The sequence below is a fragment of the Stegastes partitus genome, unplaced genomic scaffold, assembly GCF_000690725.1.
Source record: "Stegastes partitus isolate 25-593 unplaced genomic scaffold, Stegastes_partitus-1.0.2 Scaffold69, whole genome shotgun sequence".
Classification (NCBI taxonomy): Eukaryota; Metazoa; Chordata; class Actinopteri; family Pomacentridae; genus Stegastes; species Stegastes partitus.
Genome location: NW_007577800.1, coordinates 622,662 through 646,298, shown reverse-complemented (window position 1 = coordinate 646,298; position 23,637 = coordinate 622,662). Strand labels below are relative to the sequence as shown.

The following is a 23,637-nucleotide window of genomic DNA, read 5'->3' as shown; positions in this document are numbered from 1 at the left end:
TCCTTTTAATAATAAATACTGAGTTTTTGACTTGAATGCACGTCTCCGGCTCTCCTTGTACCTGTAAAATAATTTGTTTGTGGGTTCAGGTAGAGACCCTCACACTGGGGTTGGTCACAAAGAGTTATTCTTACTGTAGGTACATCGTAAACAACAGGAAAGTCGAACGTTTGTTGTTGTAGGTATATTATTGTCTTTTATTTACAGTATGTGAACCATCAATTAGGAGAAAGTTTCCACTTTTTAGTCACAGGATATGGGTAATGGGCTACCAGCACTTTTTTATTGTTGTAAATTTTACATTTGCAGTTTTTATGCGATTGATTTACCAATAAAAAACAGAAAATGCCACTGTGTTTACTGTAGATACACCATTAAATAATAGCAAATGTCCATTTTTTTATTTACTGTGGACACACTGTTAGCCAATGGAAAATTCCCAATTTTTGTTCTTTAAAAAAAATAATAATTTCACCTGGCCTTGTGACCTTGGTAATCATTAAATAGCACTGAAATAATTTGGTGAAATAAAACGGTTTTGAGGTATTTTTAATGCAACATTTTGAGATTATGAAACAAGGCTCTGTGTTTTTATTTTTTTTAATATGCATGTACTTTTTTTTTTAAACTGCTTATATGAGCATCATATGAAGGGTTATTCATTAGCTTGAATAAAACAAACAAAAAAGTCTAAACTTTTTTTTTGTATTATGTGAAACTATAACAGAAAGAAAAATGCCCTCCTTTGACATCAATGATTTTCAATTTGCCCAGATTTCTGATAAATTATGTTCATTAACGTCTAACATGGGGGACACAACAGTCAACCAGCATTAAATAAATGTATCATTCTATGTCCTTAAATGCTAGCTAGAAAATAAACTAAGTTTTTTCAACATCCAAGTATACCCTACATTTACTACTATTTTACAGATTTATTCCTCAGAGCTGCCGCACCTCTTTCACATAGAAAAGTCCTGCTAAATTGTTCTTCACAGTTTACTGTTGGGAAAACACGAGTTATTGCACTCTTGGTGAGGAAATGGATCATGTTGGAGTGTTGGCATCAACAAATAAGTTGTAAATTACAACTTCGCACTGTATTTCAGCTCCAGACCGCCGCCCTCCTCCTCATATCGCTGAAGTTCCTCCTTTTTCTTTTGCTGCCCGCTGTAAAAAATGTCCACCTCGAGAACTCATTTACACTCAGATCTCCAGTGAGCCTGCGCAGATGTATGAATGAATGAGCCACGAGAGATCTGACAGATGGTCATTCAAAGCAAATCTAAAAATAAGAGAATAAACTTTCATGCATTTTTAGACTGAATGCATGTTTGTCTGAATGACTGCAGCAGACTGCAGCTTTCTTACAGTGGAGGATGTCTGTCTCTGCCCCTCCCGCATCATTTGCCTCCCCACGCTGCCTCGCCGCTCCTCTTTCTCGCTCCGTCTGCGCGTCTCGTCCAGTTTTTCCAGGAGCTCCGGTTCTGTCAGACCCCCTCCACACTCACCTCAGCTCGGACATCTGCAGCACCGACCAAGCGCTCAATGGCTTTACGGGACTCTCTCCTCGTCGGGCTTCTGCTCCTCTTCCACACCTGGGGAGGTGAGAGAGATTCCACTCAGCTTTGGGGACAGTTGCTGTTTGTTTGAAATGATGATTTATGCAAAGTTTTATTTTATTTTATTTTATTTTTTCATGTGCAGATAGACGCGCAAAAGCTCATCAGACATGAGGTGGTGTTTGCTGTTAGAGTTATGAAACTGCAGTTCGTAAACAACTAGTTCATGTGGGACACAGAAGCTCTAAAGAGACTTGTGGGAACTAAATAAGTCAACTGTTGCCTGCAGATAAACTTTATCTTGTAGCATTACTTTCATATCGTTGTTGTGCAGCTCGTGGGTCAGCTGCACAGTCCTCTGTAGCAGTAAACCTGTGCACCCTTATGTTGTCACTGCATGACTTCAAATTCACACAGAGCAGAGATTCTGGCTGCCTCAGTGTGCAAAATGTATGTTGCCACTTTTACTCCTCCTTTCTTAATTGCAGTGCCTTTCCTTTGCACACTTGGTTTGCTGATTGCTCATTTGCGGTGCATATAAATGGAGGAATTTAAGGTCTGAACACTGATTAAAATATTTGTGGCACACAGGCTCAGTTTTGTTCACTTGTTGTGAATAAAACACGCCGGGATTGTCGGACACCTTTGCTGTAAAGGTTCTAATTGGAACTCCCACAGTGAGACACAATGATTTCTGTTGGTATGTGAAGCTATGGTCAGTTTGCTTCATGTATTTTTAGATAGAGCTGTGGTTGTAGTGCTCTGCCCCTGCTTTCTGTCAGCTCTCCTCTGTTCTCAGCTGTGATCAAGTGGCTCAGTGCTGCCCAGGCAGCGGTGAATAGCTCGACTTTGTTTCTCACACAGAAACATGCAGTCGAACACATTCCTAGAGTGAGATGCAGCTCTCACTGTGCAGGGTTACAGTGTGATATTTGCATGGCAAAAGGACAGAATAGTCAATTACTTCTATTAAATCAGTCGTGTGAGGCTGCTATAAAAAAAAAAGATGTGAGGTGCAGATGCATGTTTATTTTTAGAAGGCATATCAGTGTAGATTTAGTTATGTGGGTGAGAAGGTCACACTACCTCAGCTCTCCACAGCACAGCTTCATTTTAAAGCACTTTTCTCAAGTTGGTGTGTCTTTTTTTTGTTTGTTCAAACACTACAGGTCAGTGTGTTTTTTCCTTCTCAACGCTTCCTCTCTCCGAGTCTCACTTCCCTCCTCTGCTGCCCTCAGACTCCTCTCCACGCCTTTACCTTTCCTTATCCCTGTTTGTCACCGACCACATGAACCTTTCTACCTCATCACCGTATTGTGCTCATCTCCTGTTTAAGTTCAGACCATTGTCTGTGATCTCTTCAAACTCACTCTGCTCTTATCCATCCTTTTCCTGTACTTGACCTCTTTGGCTTTTTAACCTCCGAAAGTCGTGACCAATGCATACCGACCCTACCATTCATTCTTCATCACTTCAAAATAATGGTTTGACTGGAGGAAACTTTATAAATCTCCTTTAGAAGTTTGGCATTTGACCCTTTTTGGAGAGCTGATTCCACAAATGATTTCAGAATTGGAAGTTTATTGATACATTTCTGAACAATACAGCGCAAAGTTAATCAATCAACCATCAGTTATTCTGCCTATTGATTGATTAGTGAGTTAGTTTGCGTGACTTTTTATTTCGTCTTTATTTTTTGGGGGTTGGATCAACTCCATTCACTGGTGTGAATTTTACTCCTGTAAAATTCGTTGGACCAACACTTGGAAATAAATTGAATGAACCCAAATAACACAAGCACACAAGTAGATTCAATTAAGTTTATTGAAAACGTTATTTCTTTGATTATAGTTGCAGAATATCTATTTTCTGATTAATCAATTATTTGACTAGTTGATTCAACTCTAATCAGTTGGAGTGTGTTTGTTGTAAGACTTTTAAATCTTTAATGGTTATTGTCTCAATCTCTTTGTGATGTTGATTAACGCTCACTCCAACCTGCTGCATCTGTGAAGGCGCTCTGTTTGAATACATGCACACGGACGTGCACGTGGAGATCCAATGAGTGTGATTGTGCCTTTGCCAATATTTCATCCCCTCAATGACATCAGAGGGGAGTCGGACTTGCTGATTATCGGTGACCCTTGATAAGGACACAATTCGCTTCCTGTGACATCAGCTAATCAAGCCGGGCCAAAGAGCAGCCGTATGAGACCTCGCTCGTTTAAAGGTCATCGCTTTCTGCTGCGACCGAGGCGCTGTGACTCGGTTTCATGTGCTCAAAACAACTTCTGGTCTTCAGAAGAAGCGAGCTGGTCGCAGACAATAAATGCCCTTGTTGTGTCTCAACCGCAGCATAGAAAATTGAGGCCCAGTAATCTGGCAGAGGATCAGCAGAGCACAGCAGTCAGGAATGGAAGTCTCTAAATTCAGACATCTCTTCCGGCACATTTTTTTTACAGTTAGGACTGCGACTGTTTTATTTCTATGCATATTAGCAGCCAGCAGTTTGTGCAGGAGGTTTACGTTGTTGGAATATAGTGACGTTTGGAGGTATTGAATCTTCTTCGCCCTGCTTCACCACTCAGTCTGGCCATAAATATCATATATTCTTCAAGCCTCATATTAACCTGCTAATGAAAACATTTATGATGCCCTGAAACCAGGTCCTTGTCTGGAAAAAGTCTGTCATGGGCACATGGTATCTTATCTTTGTCCTGAGCTGTTCACGCTCTGTTTACGTGTTCCCATGCAACAGACTCCTCAGGACACTGCAGAGAAAAGGAGCCGTCCGCCACCGTTTTGATCTGAGCCGTGACAGTGCAGCGTCATTCTGGAGGTGTCTAAAATTGTTTTAGTGAATTTATGGTTGTTAAGATTGGGGAAACATAAGCCAGATCCCCAGTGAATCCTGGAAAAGAAACAGAACGAAGGCTAATTTTAGTATGAATATTAGTATCTTGCCATGAAAGCTACAGCACAGTGGAATTTTAAAGGAAGACACTGAATAATGGTCGAAACTGATTTACAAAAAGAAAATCCCATACATATATGTTGCTAATTTCTCTGAGTGTATGAGTATATATTTTGCAGTCTTTTTTTTTTTTAGTAGTTAATGGACCTGACTACAAAAACCAAAATCCCCAAAGTTGAAAGAGCAAGACAAATTGAAAGCTGAGTGATTTAACTCGAGGCCACCTCTTTCTCATTTTAAAGGAGAACTTGCTTCTTTCTCCAGTAGTTTTGTATACTCATGGGTCACTGACTGTCCTATGATGGCACCCACCTGTTACTCAAAGCAGCCACAGCTTTAGTTGTGCATAACTTTAAATTTAAACACAAACTAAACGGTTGAATTACAGACAAATTCAACCCCTGTACATTTGTCATGAACAGGGAAATTAGCTATAGAGACCAAAACAGTTTTTTACACCAGACTATAAACTTGTTTATTTCTGCTATAAAGTTGGGCATTGTAACATGGATCTATGGGAATTAACTCAGTTTTGGAACCAGCCTCAAGTGGCTGTCAGAGGAACTGCAGTTTTGGCACTTCAGTGTCTCATTGCTTCATTTTTAAGCCCCCAAGGTTGACATTTAGGTGTAACAAGTGACTGACATTGACCTTTACAGACTTGTGCAACTGGTGCACTGTGCTTCAGCAGGTTACACAAATATTTTAGGGGTTTTATACCTCACTGAGAAACATTGTTGTCTCCATCTTGCAGTCTTCTTCACCCACATCAAGTGACTGTCTTAGAACCTCCTGTAATCTAGTCTGTCCTTATCCAAAGAGCCATGCTTTCTCATTGCCTCTACTTTTGCTCCTCAGCAAAACTTTTATACACTGACTTTAAAAGAATTGTATTCAGAATTAATATGCAGAATAAGAATCAGAAATGCTTTGTTTTCAAGTGTTTAGATGTGCTGCAGGATCTCCCTGCTGAACCATGTAATGTGTTGACTCTTTACACGTGGGAGCATGAGTTGTAGGAGCAAAAGGTTTCCTTTTACTGTTTGATCTTCCTATTGATGCGTATAACATCCATTATCACCATTACCTGGGTCAATAGAGCAGACCAGCGATGGAGAGGGTGGGGGTCTGCTTCTGCTGGAGGAGGCTTCCAGGACTTTGTGTTGTTGTCACCGAGGCCATTTTGTGTGTGTTTGCTGAGTCGCAGCAAATGGTTGTTTGTATAATGTAGCCAGCAAAGAAACAATGTGCAATCAAGCCCTGTTGAGTGATATCTTAATATCAACACTTTTTGTTGCTACAGCGAACACTTTGACTCGTGTTTACTGTAGGGAAGGAAGGAAGTCAGTATCAGTCTTATCAGAACAGGGTAAAATGCAATCTTTTGTCAACATTTTCTCCCAAAGAAAAATACCTTTTGTCTTGAATATCTGCACAGAATGTGAGTTCACAACTGACGAATTGATTGCTTCAAGAAAAACCTCATTTGTACAGTTTCAAAGCTTTTTGCTACATCACAGATGGATTTTTATAAGAAACACACCATCAGTGATGCCCGACAGAAAGCCTCCACGCAATATCGGCCTCATCTGCAGATGTGCAGTGAGGCATTTCATCTGCAAGTAATACTGGTCAGCTTCATTGTACTCTGATGTATGGCTTTATATTTGGCTCCAGGGCAAATCCATTCATATCAGGCAGTCTACAGATCACCTCAGCCACTGAAGATCCAGCTCTCCTCTGACTGTAGCCGCTTGCTGCTGCTCTCGCAGCCTTTTGAAGCTCCCTGATCAGACGGACAGCTGCGTACACCTGGTGCCCTCGCTGCCTGACAACACACTCCCACCCCCAAAGACACACACAGGCACTACTTAATGACCTGTTGTCATCGTGTGTTATTTTTGTTAAAGCGGGGTTACTGTTTCACTGTGGGTGTCACAGACAGACGGTGGAGTCCGACTGTCTCATTTCACATCAGACAGTGCAGTTTGAAGTATTTACTTACTGATCGTGATCACCGACATTACGGTGGCTCAGGCCTCACCTTCTGTTGTGTTGTAAACATAGCACCGTCCCATCTGCAGAGGTAATAAATCCAGTTGCAAACAGTCTGGTTGTGAGAAAACTTTGGTAGCTGTAATATTTACATAGTTAATAAAATAAGCAAACTGTTTGTCTTGTAGATTTAAGAGGGTCCTTCTGCTGAGGGAGTTTTTTTTTTTTTTTAAACTTTCCTCAGTCGCCAAATGCTTGCTCACAGGGATTCATTGGATTTGTCTGGTTTCTTTCTGTAATATAATGTTGTAAAGTCTTGACCTTACTATATGGAGTGCCTTAAGATGAATTATATTGTGGCTTTATAAATAAAACTGAACTGAATTGAACCATACAGAAATTAGTCTTAACCCTCTGATCCCCAAAACTCGCTGGTAGGTTTAAAATGCATGTAATCTTGAAAACAACATTTATCCGAAAAACTAAGAACAGAAAGATTCTGGTTGTCAACTGTCTGATTGTACTTGAACTCACCATCAGTAACATGCTGTTCTGTTGGGAAACGTCACCAAATCTCAGCTCCATACAATTAAAAAAAGCGATTAATCTCACTAGATTCTGTTAAAAACAAAAAATTCTGCACCCCTCAGCGCAACCCAAAAGCTATTAATGTCTCAGCTGTGATCAACAGTCTTGTGACGAAATTTTAGGGACTTTTTGGCTGAATGGAGCCAAGCTACAGGTTCTGTTTACACATAGGAGACAAACATAAAAACAAAGTACAAGCATAAACAGCACCCAGATTCTGCTTGTGGTTCCGACGATTTAAAGGTAGCATCGTAAACTCCTGCTACACCTCTATTGCTATTATATACTGACATTACTGTTGCTTATACTCGTTTGTTTGTTTGCATTTTTATTCACGTGCATATAGGTCTAATGATGAATAATTTGAGGTCTAATGATGCAGCAAACATTATTTCCTACAAAATTGTAATTGAGTATATGCATATATGTTGACACAAAGTTAATCCAAAAAACAAAATTTGACAAGCAAGGTGTCCCAATGCATGAAGGTAAAGTCTGAGCCTTTTGGTGTTTTGCCTTTATGAGACTTTTGATGGTAGAAAAAGACAAAAAATGTGAGTTAGGATGGTGACATGCAGCAGTAATCCTGAACCAGAAATGATGTCGCTCCTTATTGTGCATCTTTAAGCAAGATGCCAAGACAAACACAAACTTCATATTTTGGAATATTACAGTTTTAGACTGAATGTGATTTTTGGCAATAAATGAGAGTGTAATGTGCAATCTCTACCCCTTTAGACACAGATGTTCTCCTTATTAATAAAGCCATTAATTTTATCCATAATAAAAAACATTATTGAATGTTTTATTAAGTCCCTGTTGCCACATGGCTGTAGTCAGAGCAGATTAATACGTCTGCAAGTATTAAGTTTTCTGAGAAATTTTGTTCCAGACTCCAGTGTAATTGTTAGTATTTTATGAAAGCAGTTTTAGACTAATGAGCTTTAAAAGCAGAAGTGGCTGTGACAGGAGCAGTTACTTGATCCCTCAGACATCCGAGCCAAAACGGAACAAGCTCACCATTAAACCTATATGAGCGACCTGGGCCATAAAAACTGCTGTAAGTTTGTGTGACTCTGGGAAAGCAGAGGAATTGCCATTAAAGTGACTTACCGCTTTAATTTCTTCCAGTGACCTTAGAACCTTTTTTATTGGTATGAGAGAGGTTAAGAGGCCAGAGAGGTGGCACTTAGAAAGTCGCAGGACGAAGGGTTTTGTTTCATCTGCGGTTCTCGGTTTCTTTCTTTTTTTTTTTAAACTTAAAAAAAAAAACAATCTGTAGGAATCAAGCTGACATGCTGAGTTCAGACCACACTTTGATGCTTTTGAATGTCATTTATAAGTCATGAACTGGTTAATGAAGTTGGCTATGAAGTGGAGAGAAATAAAATCTACTTTACTTTTTTCAGGTCTGTCCATTATCAAAAATGGCTTTACAGTCAGCTCTTTCATAAATATGACTAATTGTTCTTTCATCCTTCTTGATTATGTTCTGCACGCTGAGTGTGCTGAGGTTACTGTAACTCTGCTCGGTGGGATGGTTTGCTGAGTTACGCTTGGGTCACGGCTGAAATAACAAACCAAAGTGTTATGTTGTATCAGCCCTGAAATAAACCGAAGCCCTCCTGTGAGGCGTTTTGGCTGTAGACAAATTGAGAAAACTCTCATCAGCTGAAAACATCAACATCGTTTGGGAGGTCACTGAGGAGACTTCTGTGCTGATATAAGAGGTGGAGAGGACGTGCGAAGAACCAGTGTTTTGTTGAGATCTGCTTGAAAGATTTTTAGAATTACGTTGGGTGATTATATTTAACTTTAAACAGTCTCCTACAGCAGCGCAAACGATAGAGAAGGACGCTGGCAGTGTTGTGTTTTTCTTCCCCGCAAGTATGCTGTTTGGATTTTTGGTATGTCTTTCTGCCCCACTTTGTTACACAAAAGCATTAACAATTGTGGCTTGTGTTTGGCCACAGAGGTTTTGTATCAGTCTTTAGAAAGTGGACGGATTGGCTGTTTGTCCAAGAATAGCTGTGAAGAAGAGGACGGGTGGTGATTGTTGTGTTCTGTCTCCTTATAGAGGAGTAAGTCATTAATTAAGATCCCAGACAGATAATCAGTGCTGTTAATATGTCAGTGCACAGAGGGAAAGCAGCATTACAAGCAAACATGACGACGCTGGCTGCTTTTAGTTACCACTCCGAATTTATTAGGGGTGAAAAGAATCAACTTGCTCTGTTTTAAACTCATTCCAAGAATATTTGACTGTTACATTGGTATTTTACCAGTCCTATATGAAAGCTTTCCAGGAATGTGTGCATTAGGAGCAAACTGCTTCAGCCATTTGCACTAAATGTTTTCATCATAAGGTGCAGAAGCATCTAGAACAGGTGTACGATAATTCTTATGTATACTGGTTTGTCATAAAAAATACAGATAAATGCATCATTTTACTTAAAACAGAGATACACAGATAAACCAGCAACATAAATCCAACACAAATCTCTAAGTCACCAGTAGGGCTGAGCTATTTGTCAGAAATATCTAATTGGGATTTTTCTGACTGATATTTTAATTGGATTTGCAAAGTAAGTTTTGTAGTTGTGCTTTAGTTCAATATTCTCTGTCTCATAGATGTAAAATGTGATGGATCATTACTTCAAGAGATGCCATCATAAGTGTGACTGTCACACAAGGAGGATGGCATTAATTCTGTAAAAGCATTGATGCAACAGTTTAAACCCTGGGTCAGATCTGCTGCATAATGCATATCTTAAATTGCAGCATTTTCGATTTTCTTATTACATTGTTTTAAGTTGCAATATGAAATTGGTTGACTTTTCAGTCTTGGCCACCATGAAGGCTATGAGCTGCAGTAATGAAACATAATTCTAGTTGCTAAAAGAATCCAAGATGTATTGGTGTAATTTTAAGAATGCAAGAATTTATTTGTTGTTATACTTTATTGTTGTAATATTTAAAAATCTGTTTGTTTGAAAGACATTTTTAAAGTTTGCAAGACAAGCATGTATCAGTCAAATTTTTCTTGGAAATGCTCCAGTCATTTTTTTTCTCATTCTGGGTCAAAGGTTGTTTCATGGCCCTCAGCTGTTCCTTCTTGTCAGTCACACTGACTCCGATGTCACAGCGACGGTTTTTACATGGTTCTTTGGCTTTAAGAAGTAATTAACATTCTTAGGCGTTACAGGGGTTTCACCAAAATGTTGAAATCGACACTATTCCCTCTGCCAGATGGGACGCGATGGTTGATATATGGGCCATGTGTGTACTATAAAATGTTTCCAAGCCAGAATTCATTAACTTCAGTGGCATTGTGTAACTCATCCTTTGCTTAATTTGTAAGAAAATAAAGTCATTTATTTCCCAACATAACACTAAATCTCCCCGCTGACATGACGGAGCGTAAACCTTGTGTTGTTTCTCCACTGTTGGACAAAGTGCTGTTGACTCATCATAACTCTTCTTTGAGAATACTGTCAGCGTGTCTGTAGTTAAACTATTCTGCTGTGAGTAACCTGAAACCTGAGATGGAAATCATCAAGAAGAGTGTGCAGCATCCTGGAAACAGCTGCCTTGAAGTCCTGAATGAAAACATTTTGGCTGCAGCGTCTCCACTCTTGTTCTCGTCTTCAGATCTGCTTTCATTGATCAGATGTTGTTTGCTCCAGACTATTTAGAGGAATAAAACGTGATGAGATTTTATGAGCCAAATTAAATTCAGCTCTGATAACACAGTACAGTGCTGCACAGACTCTGAGAAACTGCATAGTCAGAGCTGCAAGCACAAATATTCAACCTGCACATATGGTGGCATGTAAAGGTTTGGTAAAAACTGCTAATCTTAACTGATTTCCAAATGTTAAGCATGAAAGATGCTCTTCTACCTTTTAAGCAAGATTAGTGTGCAACAAAAAGAAAAAGAGCATCATGCAAACATTTGGCAAAAGAGACTCTCATAACTTTTTCCAAGGTCTCAGATTTAAATGAGCTTTTCAGGATTATGGCTTGTTCGCAGTCTTTGCTAGGAAAGGCCAGGTGATGCAAATGTCAAAGCTTTATAAAGAAAAATCAGCAGCCTTGAGATCATTTAGGTTCCCTGGCAATTGAAAGAATTGATGCCCACAAAGTTAGACAAGGCTGTAGGAATCTAGCAAAGCTTTTTCAGGTAGAACCTTCTTAACTAGTATAAATAAAAAATGGCAGAAATAGTGGTGGTTGTTGTGTGAATGACCAAGAAAAGCTTCTGACTGTGGAGTGTTGGTGCACTGATCTGCTGTGCATCATGGAAGAGTCATCAGAAATAAAATCTGTCCTGTGTCCTCACCATGAAATTCAACATCAGAAGTTTGCAAACGTACACCTAAACAAGCCTGGTGCATTTTGGAAACAAGTCGAGCGGACTGATAATGTTAAAATAGAAGTTTTTGGCTGCAATAAGCAAAGTTATCCTTGGAGAAAAAATATGCAGAACTAAGTAGATAAAGGAATGAATTCATTGAATGCTAGTAAGACTCTAGAAGGAAACACTATCTGCAAATAGCTGAGTCAGAGAAGAAGACTGCTTCAACAACAGGAAAATGATCCTAAACACACCTCAAAATCCACAATGGACTAGGTCAAAAGGGACAAGTTGAAGGTTTTGTCGTGGCCTCACAGTCCTCCACCGAAACATCATCGAGAATCTGTGAATAAGAGCAATGCATGCAAGTTACTTACAACGGGTTTTTGTAAAGTACTGACGATGCAGGGTGCACAAACCTTTCCTTTTTTCTTTTGAATCTATAAAAGATGGGAAAAAAGCATCCTTTTTAACTTCTGCCGCCATACACGGAGACAGATGTGCTACTCAGTCATTGTTCTTTCTTTTTTTCAGTTCTAGTAGGATTAAAAACTCTATAGAAATAATAAATGCATTTTCTCCTCTTGTACAAGTCTGAGTAATGAAAGCCTATCATTTTTTTTGGTTTCTATTTGATAAACAAACCTATACAGGTCTGTTAGTAGACCTACAGTAGGGAGGGCAAGAAAGACATGAAAGATAAGATTAGATGATGGGAAATGTATGTGACAAGATCTCAGCTATTTAGGTGACTTAAAAAACAAAACAAAAACTCTTTATGTAGAAAGTTACCAGCGTCTGTCAGTGTTTTGTGTTTCTCAAAAATATTATCAAAGCAGAGAAGCTTTTAGCTTGAGCATGCACAGAGCTACAGGGCATCCAGGCAGCAAATCTGTGACCCTGGAAAGCATCAATAAGACATTAAGGCAGCAGAATCCAAAACAGGATGTTCAAACAAAGCCAGAACCTGAGGAAATGATATCTGATTCTGATAAGATGGGAACAAGTCCAAAAAAAGATGGGTTTGAATTTTCCAGCGTGTGAGATCTGCTTTCCAGACTTGACTGTGAGCCACACCTGCAAAGCTGTAGGAGCACCTGGAAAAAAAACCTCTCTGTGGGACTGATGTTATCCAGCATGATGTACAGTCTAGTGTGGTCGTGAGATGGGAAGAAAAAAGACAGACATGTGCTTTTGATTGGTGATGTAAAACTGAATGTCAGTGTAAAGTCACAGGGAAGAGGGCAAGTACAAAGTCTTCGGCTGTCAGGGATGTTTTTTGGGGGGTTTGAAAGGTATGTCACCTTCAAAAAAAAATAGCCACAATCAAACCATTTTTCAGAGCGAGAAACTGTAAAAATGAGAAGAATCATTAGATTTTCAACTTTCTAATGGCTCTTGAACTAATAATCTGCGATCTGTAGTTCCATCGCAAAACTTTACAAAGTTTATATTGTGATATTTCATTAAAATACCTTTTTTTCATGTCTCCTTTAAAATTTAGCCAAAAATAACTTGACAAAAATTAAGGGACTTTTTGGCTGAACTAGGCTGAGCTGCAGGCAGTATTTCCACAAAGCAGATAGGAGAAAGTTTAGAAACAAATTTAAAATGTCGGTAGTCATTTATTTCCAGTAAAATATAAAGACACAGTTTCCCCCCCCCAGTAATGGTAACATCTGCAATTGGAAAAAAATGTTGTACATGTTGATTCTGAGATTTTTTTTTTTTTTTTTTTTACATTTTTGAAAAATGCATAACTAATGAACTGCTTTTACTGCCTTTATGAGGTGTGACATTATAACTGTTATACTGCATAAAAAAGATGTTTGAGTTCTCTCTACTTTTAGCCATGGTTGCACTGCTTCTATAGAGGTACAAGACTTTATAGTCCAGTAAAAAAATGAGCTCACAGTGAGTAAAAATGTAACAGGAGCAACGCCCAGAAACTGTGCAGAGTTCTGAGGGTTAAATAAATCCTGATACATTCTAGAAAGCTCTAGAAATGTTATTTAATTAGTTTGAATAAAGATCATTGATCAGTGGCTGTGGCTCCAGAGGAATGTGGTAGAATGCCATCTTCGTCACAGGCCGCTGCTCTGGTGGAGAGTTTCTCTTTTTCGTTTTAAAGCAGATTTATGTGCTCCTCCACCTCTTATATCAGCTCTGAGGTCAAACACACACAGAGCCCTCTCTGTCCCTGCACTAAGTTTTACCAGTGTGTGAAAAGCACTCAATGCTGGGCTGAGAGGCTTCTCCTGTTGCTGCTGGCCTCTTCTGAGTTTTAAAGTCATGGAGATGAAACTTCAGTGCTGCTTGTTTACTGGTGACAGCAGCTAATAACTGCAGAGGGGCAGCTGAAAATGATAAATAAACCCATCATCTATCCTCCTGTGCCTCTTGTTCAGGGAAGTAACCAAAGTTATATTAGGAGGGAGCAGTTAAGTCTGGATAATTAGCCTGTGGTGGGCTGATGGGACTTGAGTCCCTCCTTAGACAGACTTTATTTGGAGAGATGAGAATAAGAGCAGCTAAAGCTTCAGACTTAAAGAGCTCAAACCGCTGATATGTGCACATATGTGCATTGCAACATAAGAAAACAAACCCTGGTTTGACAACATGTGGCTTTTAGAACAGTTCCACAAAGAAATTAGGTAAAACACAAGGAATGCACTGCTAATTAAGACCCCACCAAAATACAGAAATGATGCAAAGAGCAAAATGCACATGTCCTAACACATAAGTTTTTACCATGATATGTGACTCATGGTGTAACCTATTTGGGCTAAATTAGGCTATAATTAGCCTTTGTATGCACCAATGTGACCCATCTGCTTGAAATCAGTTGCATTGTGCCTCACAGTATTTGACAGCAAAATATAGTGTATGTTATCTACATGTAGAAATCAACTAAATGGACCGAACTAAGTAATAAACCCCAAATCAATATTTTATCATGTGTTAACATAATTTGGGCTGTATCTTGGATATTGCCCAAAGCTAATCTGTGACCCATCTGATTTTGTGCTGATGGGTCACAAATATTACTTGTGAATCTCTTAGAATAAGTGAGTCATGCAATCAGAATGTAAACCTGACATACACTTACATCATCTTAGCTCATTTGTGTTCTGTTGTGCTTTATACATTTTGACGTTGCGATTGGTGACTGTGTTTTTGAATTTGACAGCATTTATTTGCTTGTGTTTTGTCTGTTTGCATGTGTTTTTTTCTAAGTCTCACCTGCTCTCAGAACCAGCGTAGCGATATACTAGAAAGACCCGTAAGCCATCTTGCAAACGTTTGAACTCTACAAGCACAAAGCTTGAGCTGCTCAGATTCTGGTTCATCCTTGGATCTGAAGTCTCTCCTGGGAGAAGTGGAGACTAGAGGCCTGTCGGGTTCTCCGTCTTTCCTCTGTTAGTTCAACAGCCTCCTTAATAATGGATGTTGTTTTTGTGAAATAATGCTCTGTGCTGATCTAATGCACATTAGGATCCTTTTAACCTAATGCAACCTATCAGCCCTGAGCCCTGACACTGTCCCGCTGACTCCACAGAGCAGACTGCTGTGTGTGGGCTGTGGCTTCACAATGTTTAGTTACAGTAGGTCACAGTCAGTAGTTAAATCTGATGGTTTGCTCTTTCCTCAGGCTTAAGTGTTTGTCTAAGTGATCATTTTGACCTAAATATGTGTTCTTTCTCACATCATGGGGTATTTCTGCAAGCTTTAGTTAAACATCAGTTTTATTTATCCAGTTATTTCTTTTCATCAAACTTCTTTCTAATCTGATAAAACTTAAATACTTTCTCTATCTGGGTCACATCACACCTCCAAGATGTAGATTATGATTTGACTCAGTTTCATTCATTCCATTTTATTCAACCTCCTCCAAGTAGAAACAGCTGATGCACACAAAAGTGGCCATTGTTTTTACTGCTCTGTATGTATGTGGAACATTTTTAAATCAACCTTATCTGTTCTGCAATGAACAAGAAAAGCTTTTGGCAAGTAAATCATGTGAGCAAGAGATGAGTTCACATCAACACTGGTGCTGCTTTTATGCAAGAACTTGAGATGATGTTGATGAGTGTGATTAAGAGCACATTTATTCGGGCAGTTTGCACACATCCCATTTTATACGAAAACCCTCTCTTACTGTATTGGAGGTCTGTACTTGTTCAGCCAGTTACTGTAGAAGCCTCAAGTGGTGCCCTTACCTCTGTTATGATGTATTCACCCATTGAAACAGGATGTTGTAGCTGGATGCAACACACCAACAGATCAATTATTTATTTATTCATTCACAAACATCAGCTGTTGTGAGTTGTCATGTCATGCAAATGCTGGCAAGTTGTAAACATGGGAATCTCTACCATCACTATACTGTTCGCCCCATATGACGTGTACATGGCTGTGAGTTAAGCACTGAAGATGACGTTTTTTTTTGTTTTTTTAAAGGTAGTTTTCCATAGTGTTAATATGCCCACTACATGAGATATTTAACTCTTCCAGCATACAACATGCATGAGAATGTGCTTCATTTTTTGTCAGTTTTCATTGTATAACCTGAAAGTTATTGACTGTCATACTGCTTCTACTGCTGATGTGCCAGAAAACAAGACGCTAAATACAAATATTTGCTGTGAGGAGAGACCATACGAGACCATTCTTGGTCATGCACACTTTTATAATGCATCATTTAGAGTTGTAATTAAAGGAGTTGCTGCAGGATGTGATAGATTTGTTGCTCACGACATTAGCACCCTTGTGGTATGCACCCTAACCACTCAGCCACTGGGCTATTTTAGCCTAATTTTTTCACACACCTGCACACAAAGACAGCAAAGGTGTTATGAAAGAGCAGAAAACAACTTTGCGATTCATTATTCCATTTTTATACCCTCGTTTAATGGGTATAAAGCTTTCAGTGCGTGTGTGTGTTTGGATGTCTGTATCTGCAATCTATCTTTAGCCATAATATGCCAGCAGCAATGCACATCTCATACTTGTGAAGCCATGTCATGAGACCTCTCTCTCTCCCTCCCTCCCTCCCTCCCTCTCTATGTTTCTGTATCGTCACAATCAGCACTGAACAAAAATACTGTCCCTGTTGGCCTTTCCCATACTTCCAAACAGCTTGTGTTATTTTATTTCTGACTGCTCACGACGTGGCTGATATGGAGACCATTTTGTAGTCAAGGACGTGGGAAAGAGGATGGAGGGGGAGTTTGTACCACCATGGGAGCAGGCATGAGGAAATGGCCCACAGAGATCCAGACTATCACACACACAGATATACACACAGTAACACAAGTAGGCATAGATTTGTGTGATTGTGAGACGGATTCGGCAGTGTTTTCTTTAATATTATGGGAGTCGTGGAGTTAGACATGGGAAGATGACCTCATCCCACATGAAGTCAGAAGTCATATACTGAACACATTTTTTTATGTGTGTGTGTGAGTGTGTGTGTGGGGGGGCACATCAAAATAGCTGAGTGTGGAAACTCTGAGTAAAGGGGAGCAGGTCCTGTTGCAAAGTAGTTATCAAAAAGCTAAGGGAAGAGGGTGAACTCACTTTGAAGTGTAACTGCTGAGAGAAGACCAAAGAGCTACTTATCAAAGAGGGATTAGCCTCAGGTCAGTGAAACCTGTGCTGCCTCTCGTAGCTGAAGGCCTGAGCTTGCATCTTTACAGCTGTGGTCTGAGACAGAAGAGGATTTTTTTTTTTTAGCATCTTCCAGCTGTCTGAATGTCTTATTTTTTCCCCTGGGTGTTCATTGAAAAGCAACAGTTTGCAGCATAAGCGGTGCTGCACAACATGTAGGACAAAACATAAAATTGAAGAGAGCTTTTTCACTGCAGATATTTTAGTATCTTGTTAAACAGAATTGTAATTGTGTATAATAATAATTATTGTTATTATTGCTACAACAGAGCCATCATTAGTGAAATTAGTTTCATCCTTGAATTTCCTTCAGTGAGGAATATTTATGACTCATCTGTGGTAAATGAAGAGCTCTGGTGCTTCCAGTACAGGGAGCAGGACCTTGGTTAGTGAGGTAGCTCCAGGTTTAACTATTGGTTTAAACCAGGGGTGCCCAATCCTGGTCCTCGAGAGCCCCCTATCCAGCATGTTTTAGATGTTTCCCTCTTCCAACACATCTGATTCAAATGATCAGCTCATCATCAAGCTCTGCAGAAGCCTGATAACGATCTTGATCATGTGAATCAGATGTGTTGGAAGATGGAAACATCTAAAACATGCTGGATAGGGGCTCTCGAGGACCAGGATTGGGCACCCCTGGTTTAAACAGTGGTTCACTTGCAAGTAGGCTAACTTATGCTGTACACCTTAACTGCTCCAGAGTACATTACGTTTAAGATAACAGATCAACATGAATGAGAAAAATTGCCTACTGACCAATCCTACTCTCTCTGTGAGTCTTGTGGAGCTCGATGCACAGATAGTGAGAGGGTCTCTTAGGAGGATGAGAGTTTTTAAGATACAGATTCTTAGTAGAGTGAATTCCAAACAGAGACTGATAAAGTCCTAAATCCTTGTACTTGTTGATGTTATAAGATTTGCAGTCAGCGTACTTATCGGTTTGAACAATGTTTTAATATTTGTTCTTTACTCCCAAGACCATTTAACACGACCAGGGCTGCAGCTGTAAGAATATAAGGCGAAAGTGGTCTTTCGCAACATAAGGCTAAACATCTAAGCAACACATTCAATGCAATATACAATTATGATCATATTCACATCTACCTGTGCTTTAATGATAAGCTAGGATTATAGTTTGTTCTTGTTGTGAGGAATCTGTGGCTCTGGACCACGTGTTAGCATCATGTTAACAAGATTTATCCAGAAAGTGGAATGAGATGAATGGCAGGGTACATGCTGGAAAATTATATATATATATGTACAGCTGATGCTCATTGAATAAAAAAAGCAATCAAAATCAAACTATGTTGAAGCATATTTTACTCTCAGATTCATTGTCAGTTGTCCAGTATTAGCATCAGTTGTTAAAAATGCAATAACTATATACGTGGGTTTAAGGGGACGCAAATTAGTCTTTTAGTTTTCAAAAGGGGACGAAGCAATGTTCAAGAACCTCTGGCACAACGTTCAGAGAATGCATACGGGCCTGGATGATAAAATGTAAATAAACATACTGGCTATAGACACTTTGACATCACAACAATGCGAACATTTTACCCTATGTTCAATAATTTTACTTTAATGCATCAGATAGAAACTACAATGAAAAAACGGAATGAAAATGCAAAGTTTGGTTCCATGAACGAAGCTTTATGGTGGCAGCAGAAATCTCAGTGGTGGATATTTGATATTTAAGTGAACTTTAAATCTACCTACAAATGTTAATCTTACAGCTTCATTCTTCTGCTGGTGTTCATTGGTCTGCTAGATCTACTGAACATTAATTTCCTTACGCAGTGGCACCTTGATGCTAGCTGTTGACGGAAGCATAAGCATTAATTATTATTATTTTTATTTTATTTTCAGCCTCTGTTTCTTAACCCTGCTTCTTTGACCTTAAGTGTACCACCGGTGCCAGTGTCAGAGATGACCTGTCCGAAGCTTCATTACCGTACTGTTGTGACAGTTGTGAGTCAGCAGAGCCCCCCGTGAAAGCTGGAGTCTGGCGTGCCGAGAACCGAGCCGGATCCAGCCTCGGATGATCTCTGCAACAGGTGGTCCATTGAAATGGAATATAACATCAGATCAGCAGGAGAAATCAGAGAGCAAAGTGACTCCCTCCCCTGCTGTGTGGTCCACTCTGATCCTCTCCACTGTATTTACATTCTTTGTATCCTTCGTCTCCTCTGCCTTTTGGAAATCGTTAATTCTGACGGCATGTTGGGCGGGCGCCGCCAGCATTCGGCTCCAGAGCACTGGGGATGTGTGTGCGTGTGTTAGGGAAAGTGTCTGGCAGGTCAGTGTGACAAGTTGACCTTGTTTTTACTCAGGCATCATGGGAATGTGTAGTTTGGTTGCTGCAGCTGCCACTGTCCATCTCTTTGTCTCTGCACGCAGCAATTAAAGCATCACCTGAACCCCACAGAGGCCCCACACGGACCAGCGCTCTGTCTGCACTAACAATGCCGTGTATTATGACCACATCTAATGATTATTTGCATTTGCAGTTCTTCTTTACTCACAACATGAGAAAGGGGTTAAAGGGTAAATCCTGGTGACCCAAGTGGTTAAGATGCATCACCATATAAGTGCAGTGACTGAGTGTCCTTGTTGTCGTTCACCCTTCTCTTTCTGCTAATTTCCTGTCTGTCAAAATAGCATCTGTCTAGTAGAAGTGAAAATGCCAACAAAAAAGAGTCTATAGGAAGAAAAAGAAGAAAAAAAGTCATGCATTGTTACCCAGAAAACCCAAAGCCAACATTTGAAATAATTTACAGTGTTATGTTACAATTCTAGCATTTGTTACATACTTTTTACAATGAGAGAAATGGCTGAGAAAAGCAATGCATAAAACATTTGCAAAACCTTTTTTTTTTACTCTGACATAACAAAACAAACCTCAAATCCCCAAAAAATGGCTGGCGGTTTGAAAAGCGTGTTATTATTATTGCATCAGAGCAAGAAACTTCAAAAATAAAAAGATTAATCAGATTTTCAGCTTTCTGATAATCCTCAAGCTAATGTGTAACTTTTGGTTCTATCGGGAAAAAAAGTTCCCAATCTAAGGGTAGAATTGTAATATTTCTTAAATATTACTTTATTCTAAATGTCTCATTTAAAAATTTTACCAAAAAATACAACAATAACACTAACAAAAAATTCTGTGCTCCTCCATGCAATCGAGAAGCCATTAGTGATTCAGCTGCGACCAACAGTCATGTAACAAAGATTCAGGGACTTTTTGGCTGAACTGCAGGCTGTGCTTACACAGAACAGAGAGCAAGCAAGTACGGAAATGAAGAGAAAATGTAAGTATTCAACTTATACTAGTCAAACTGGGTGGGATTCAGAGGTTTATATGTGCATTATTTACATCCCTTTTTATGAAACTTCAGTCTTCTTCTACATTGCCTTTGTTGGTGCATTCCTGTGTGTTGTGGTGCACCAAATGTAAATGAGTGGAATACTGTAAAACCATTGGCAGGCTGTCTTTTCATGTCGCTTACGTATTCCTGCACAATAAAGAACCAAATGGTTGCCTCCTTGTGAAAATACCGCTAGTATTGGTCAAAAATCCCTAAAGAAACCTTTAAAATCTGAGCAAGTGGACCCAGTGTTTAACATTTTGTTTAGTAATGAACATAAATGTATCCCAAATATGTTCATGCAGTTAACTTTTCATCTGTTTAGTTGACTACAGCACTAACTGTATCTCTGAAATGTATACTTGCTCAGATTTGTTTTCTGTGTTCATGGCCTAATAGTACATACAGTACAATTTGATACTCATCAGCTACATCTGGTTTACTAGTTTGTTCTTCATTCACACCTTAAACCCCTGCAAGTCCTTTGGGGTCCAGTTTCTAGGTGCTATTTCTGCTTGGTGCTTCTGGCCCATCCTCATGTCTTCAGAAGAGTTACTGTGTACAGCCAACATAGCAGGAATGGATCCATCCAAGCAGCCAAAGGTCGCAGCAACAAGACTAGTTTCACAACTGTCTCCTCTTGATTGTAGCCTGAATTAGGTCACTGGAGTCCTCATTAATGAATGAAAGCTACGCTAACTTGTAACAGATAATGCAAGCGTACAGGATAAAAAGAAGCATGCATATTTATGAAGACAGACTAAAAAAAACACTTGGGTCAAAAAGCCGGGGGGTATCGGGGGGGTTTTACTAGAAAGATCACTAACGAGCAGCTTCATGAACTGTGGATCAAAGAAAGCATGAATCCCCTGCAGAATCACAGCTTACATGATTGTTAGCTGAATATGAAAAATCTTAGCGTTGCAAAATAATGGCGGCACATCATGTTTATTTATTAATCAAAGCTGCAGACAACCATTCGTTTATTTGGTGACTTATTTATGATGTTATAAACTCTGCTGCTGAGGAGAAATGTTGTGTTCTGTGCCAGGAGCTGTGTGGGGGGATTCACGAGTCAGTGAGACTCTTTTTCGTTTGTCGTGACATGTGTGTGTGTGTTAAAATGCCTCCGGGTGCGTCACAGGACTAATGTGATTGATGAACGTGTGACAACGTCTTTAGTGTCCATGTATTCAAGAGTTTCTCATAACATTCTTCAACACCATTTAGCTAAGTGGAGTTCACCCAAACTAAGTGGGGCTACTGTTCTGCATGGAGGCAAATCTTCAGCCAGTCTGCATCCGTCTGCCTCTCAAATATGTCTGTAAAGATTCTTAGTCCTCATGGAGGGTTGATATGCGGAACGTCAAAGATGGCTAGATTTGTTGTGATTGTATCTCAAGACCAAATTTGGCCACATTCTTGTTAACCAGGCCTTGATATTGCTCTTAAAATCCCCCTAAGTGCCTTTAAATGTAACAAAATCGCCTCAACATCACACTGATCAGCTTTAACATTAAACTCACCAGTAAAATTGTGTATGTGCCACCAAAGCCCAACAAGGAATAGTCTCTGAAACTGTTTTGTGGTATCAGGCACGAAAATGTTAGCAAGACGTTACCTTTAAGTACTTGAAACTGGATACATGGATTGTTTTTCCAGAACATCCGACAGATGTTTGATCAGATTAAGATCTGGGGAATTTGGAGGCCGAGTCAACACTCTGGACTCTTAATCATGTTCTTCAAACCTTGCCTCAACAACTTTTCAGTTTAGCAAGGCTTATTTTACTGCAGAAAGGGAACACTGTTACTATCTAGGGGGTGTGCGTGATCTGCAACAAGGTTTAGGCCGGTGTTACATGTCAAGGTAACGTCTATGTGAGTGTCAGGACTCAATGTTCCCCAGCAGAACATTGTGCTGTCTCCACTAGTTTGCCTTTGTCCTATCCTGCTGTCATCTCTCCTCCAGGTAATCCAGTCATTTACATGATGCAACAGATTCATCAAACCTGACCACCTGCTTTCATTCCTCCGTGGTTCATTGTAGGTGCTTTCAGCTTTAGACAGTGGTCAGCATGTTCACTGATGCTATTCAGTGTGATACTATTCATATTCACTGGGATTGGAGCTGCTCTGACGTACATTTATCACTGTCAGCATTAAGGTTTTCAGCAACTTGTGCTGTAGCAGCTCTTCTGTGGGATCAAACCACACGGACCAGCCTTTGTTATCCGTCCGCATCACTGAGCCTTTAGTCCTCATGACCTTGTTGCCAGTTCACCAGTTGTTCTTCCTCAGGACAAGTTTGGAAGCTACTAACCGCTGCATACTGGGAACATCTGGTGATGCTGCGATCCAGTTGTCAAACATTTTTTTCTGCTTTGTATTTACTTAAATTAAACTTATGCGGATTTGAAGTTGGCATATTTGTAGCAATGTTCCCATTGATGGATTTAACACACTTGTTCATTTAATATCCTTGACTGTGTTTACACTTTAACACTGTACAAGGATATTCCTTATACAGCACAGTCGGATATGTCGCTAGTTTGAACTGATTTATGCACTATTTTGGAATCTTATGTATGATATCAGTGTCAGATATTGAGATGTATATTAACACAAGCTGTTCTTAGCCTTTTTTTGTGGTCATTCTTTGTTATTTCACATTATGGTAAAAACCTGCAGAAATCTGTGTGAGTTTAGCTGCACATTTTGATTAAATCTAAGGTTAAAGCTTGACTGAAGCATTTAGTGGAGGATATATATATTTTTTAGGGTAAAAGGTAGGGCTGAGCAATTAATTGATTTAAAGCAATGCAATTAAAACTGCAAAGGCTATAAATTGAATTAGCATGAAGCAGTGTGTCTGACTCAGGATTTATGGTTTTAAGAATTCATGCCTCCTCCTGGTGTGACAGTCACACTTTTGGTGGTATCTCATGTGGTGATGCTCCATCATATGCTTAAAATCTGTTACACAGTAAATAATGAACCAAAACTCAAATCCAATCACAATTACAAATAACTGCCTGAAAATTAGTTGTTTTCTCTACATTGATTCAGCCTGAAAAAAAACATTAACGAGCCTGAAATTTTTTTAAAGGACAGCAAATTAAGATTT

General features: G+C 39.5%; 1 protein-coding gene across 3 annotated transcripts in view; it reads left to right on the top strand.

The window, feature by feature from the left end:
• Positions 1-1,326: 1,326 nt before the first annotated feature.
• mcamb (melanoma cell adhesion molecule b) overlaps positions 1,327-23,637 on the top strand; it is a 68,507-nt gene continuing 46,196 nt past the window's right edge. For all 3 annotated transcript variants that reach the window (XM_008276324.1, XM_008276323.1, XM_008276322.1), the window contains exon 1: positions 1,327-1,606. In XM_008276324.1, coding sequence (XP_008274546.1) covers positions 1,327-1,606 — 280 coding nt within the window. The remainder of the gene's footprint in view (positions 1,607-23,637) is intronic.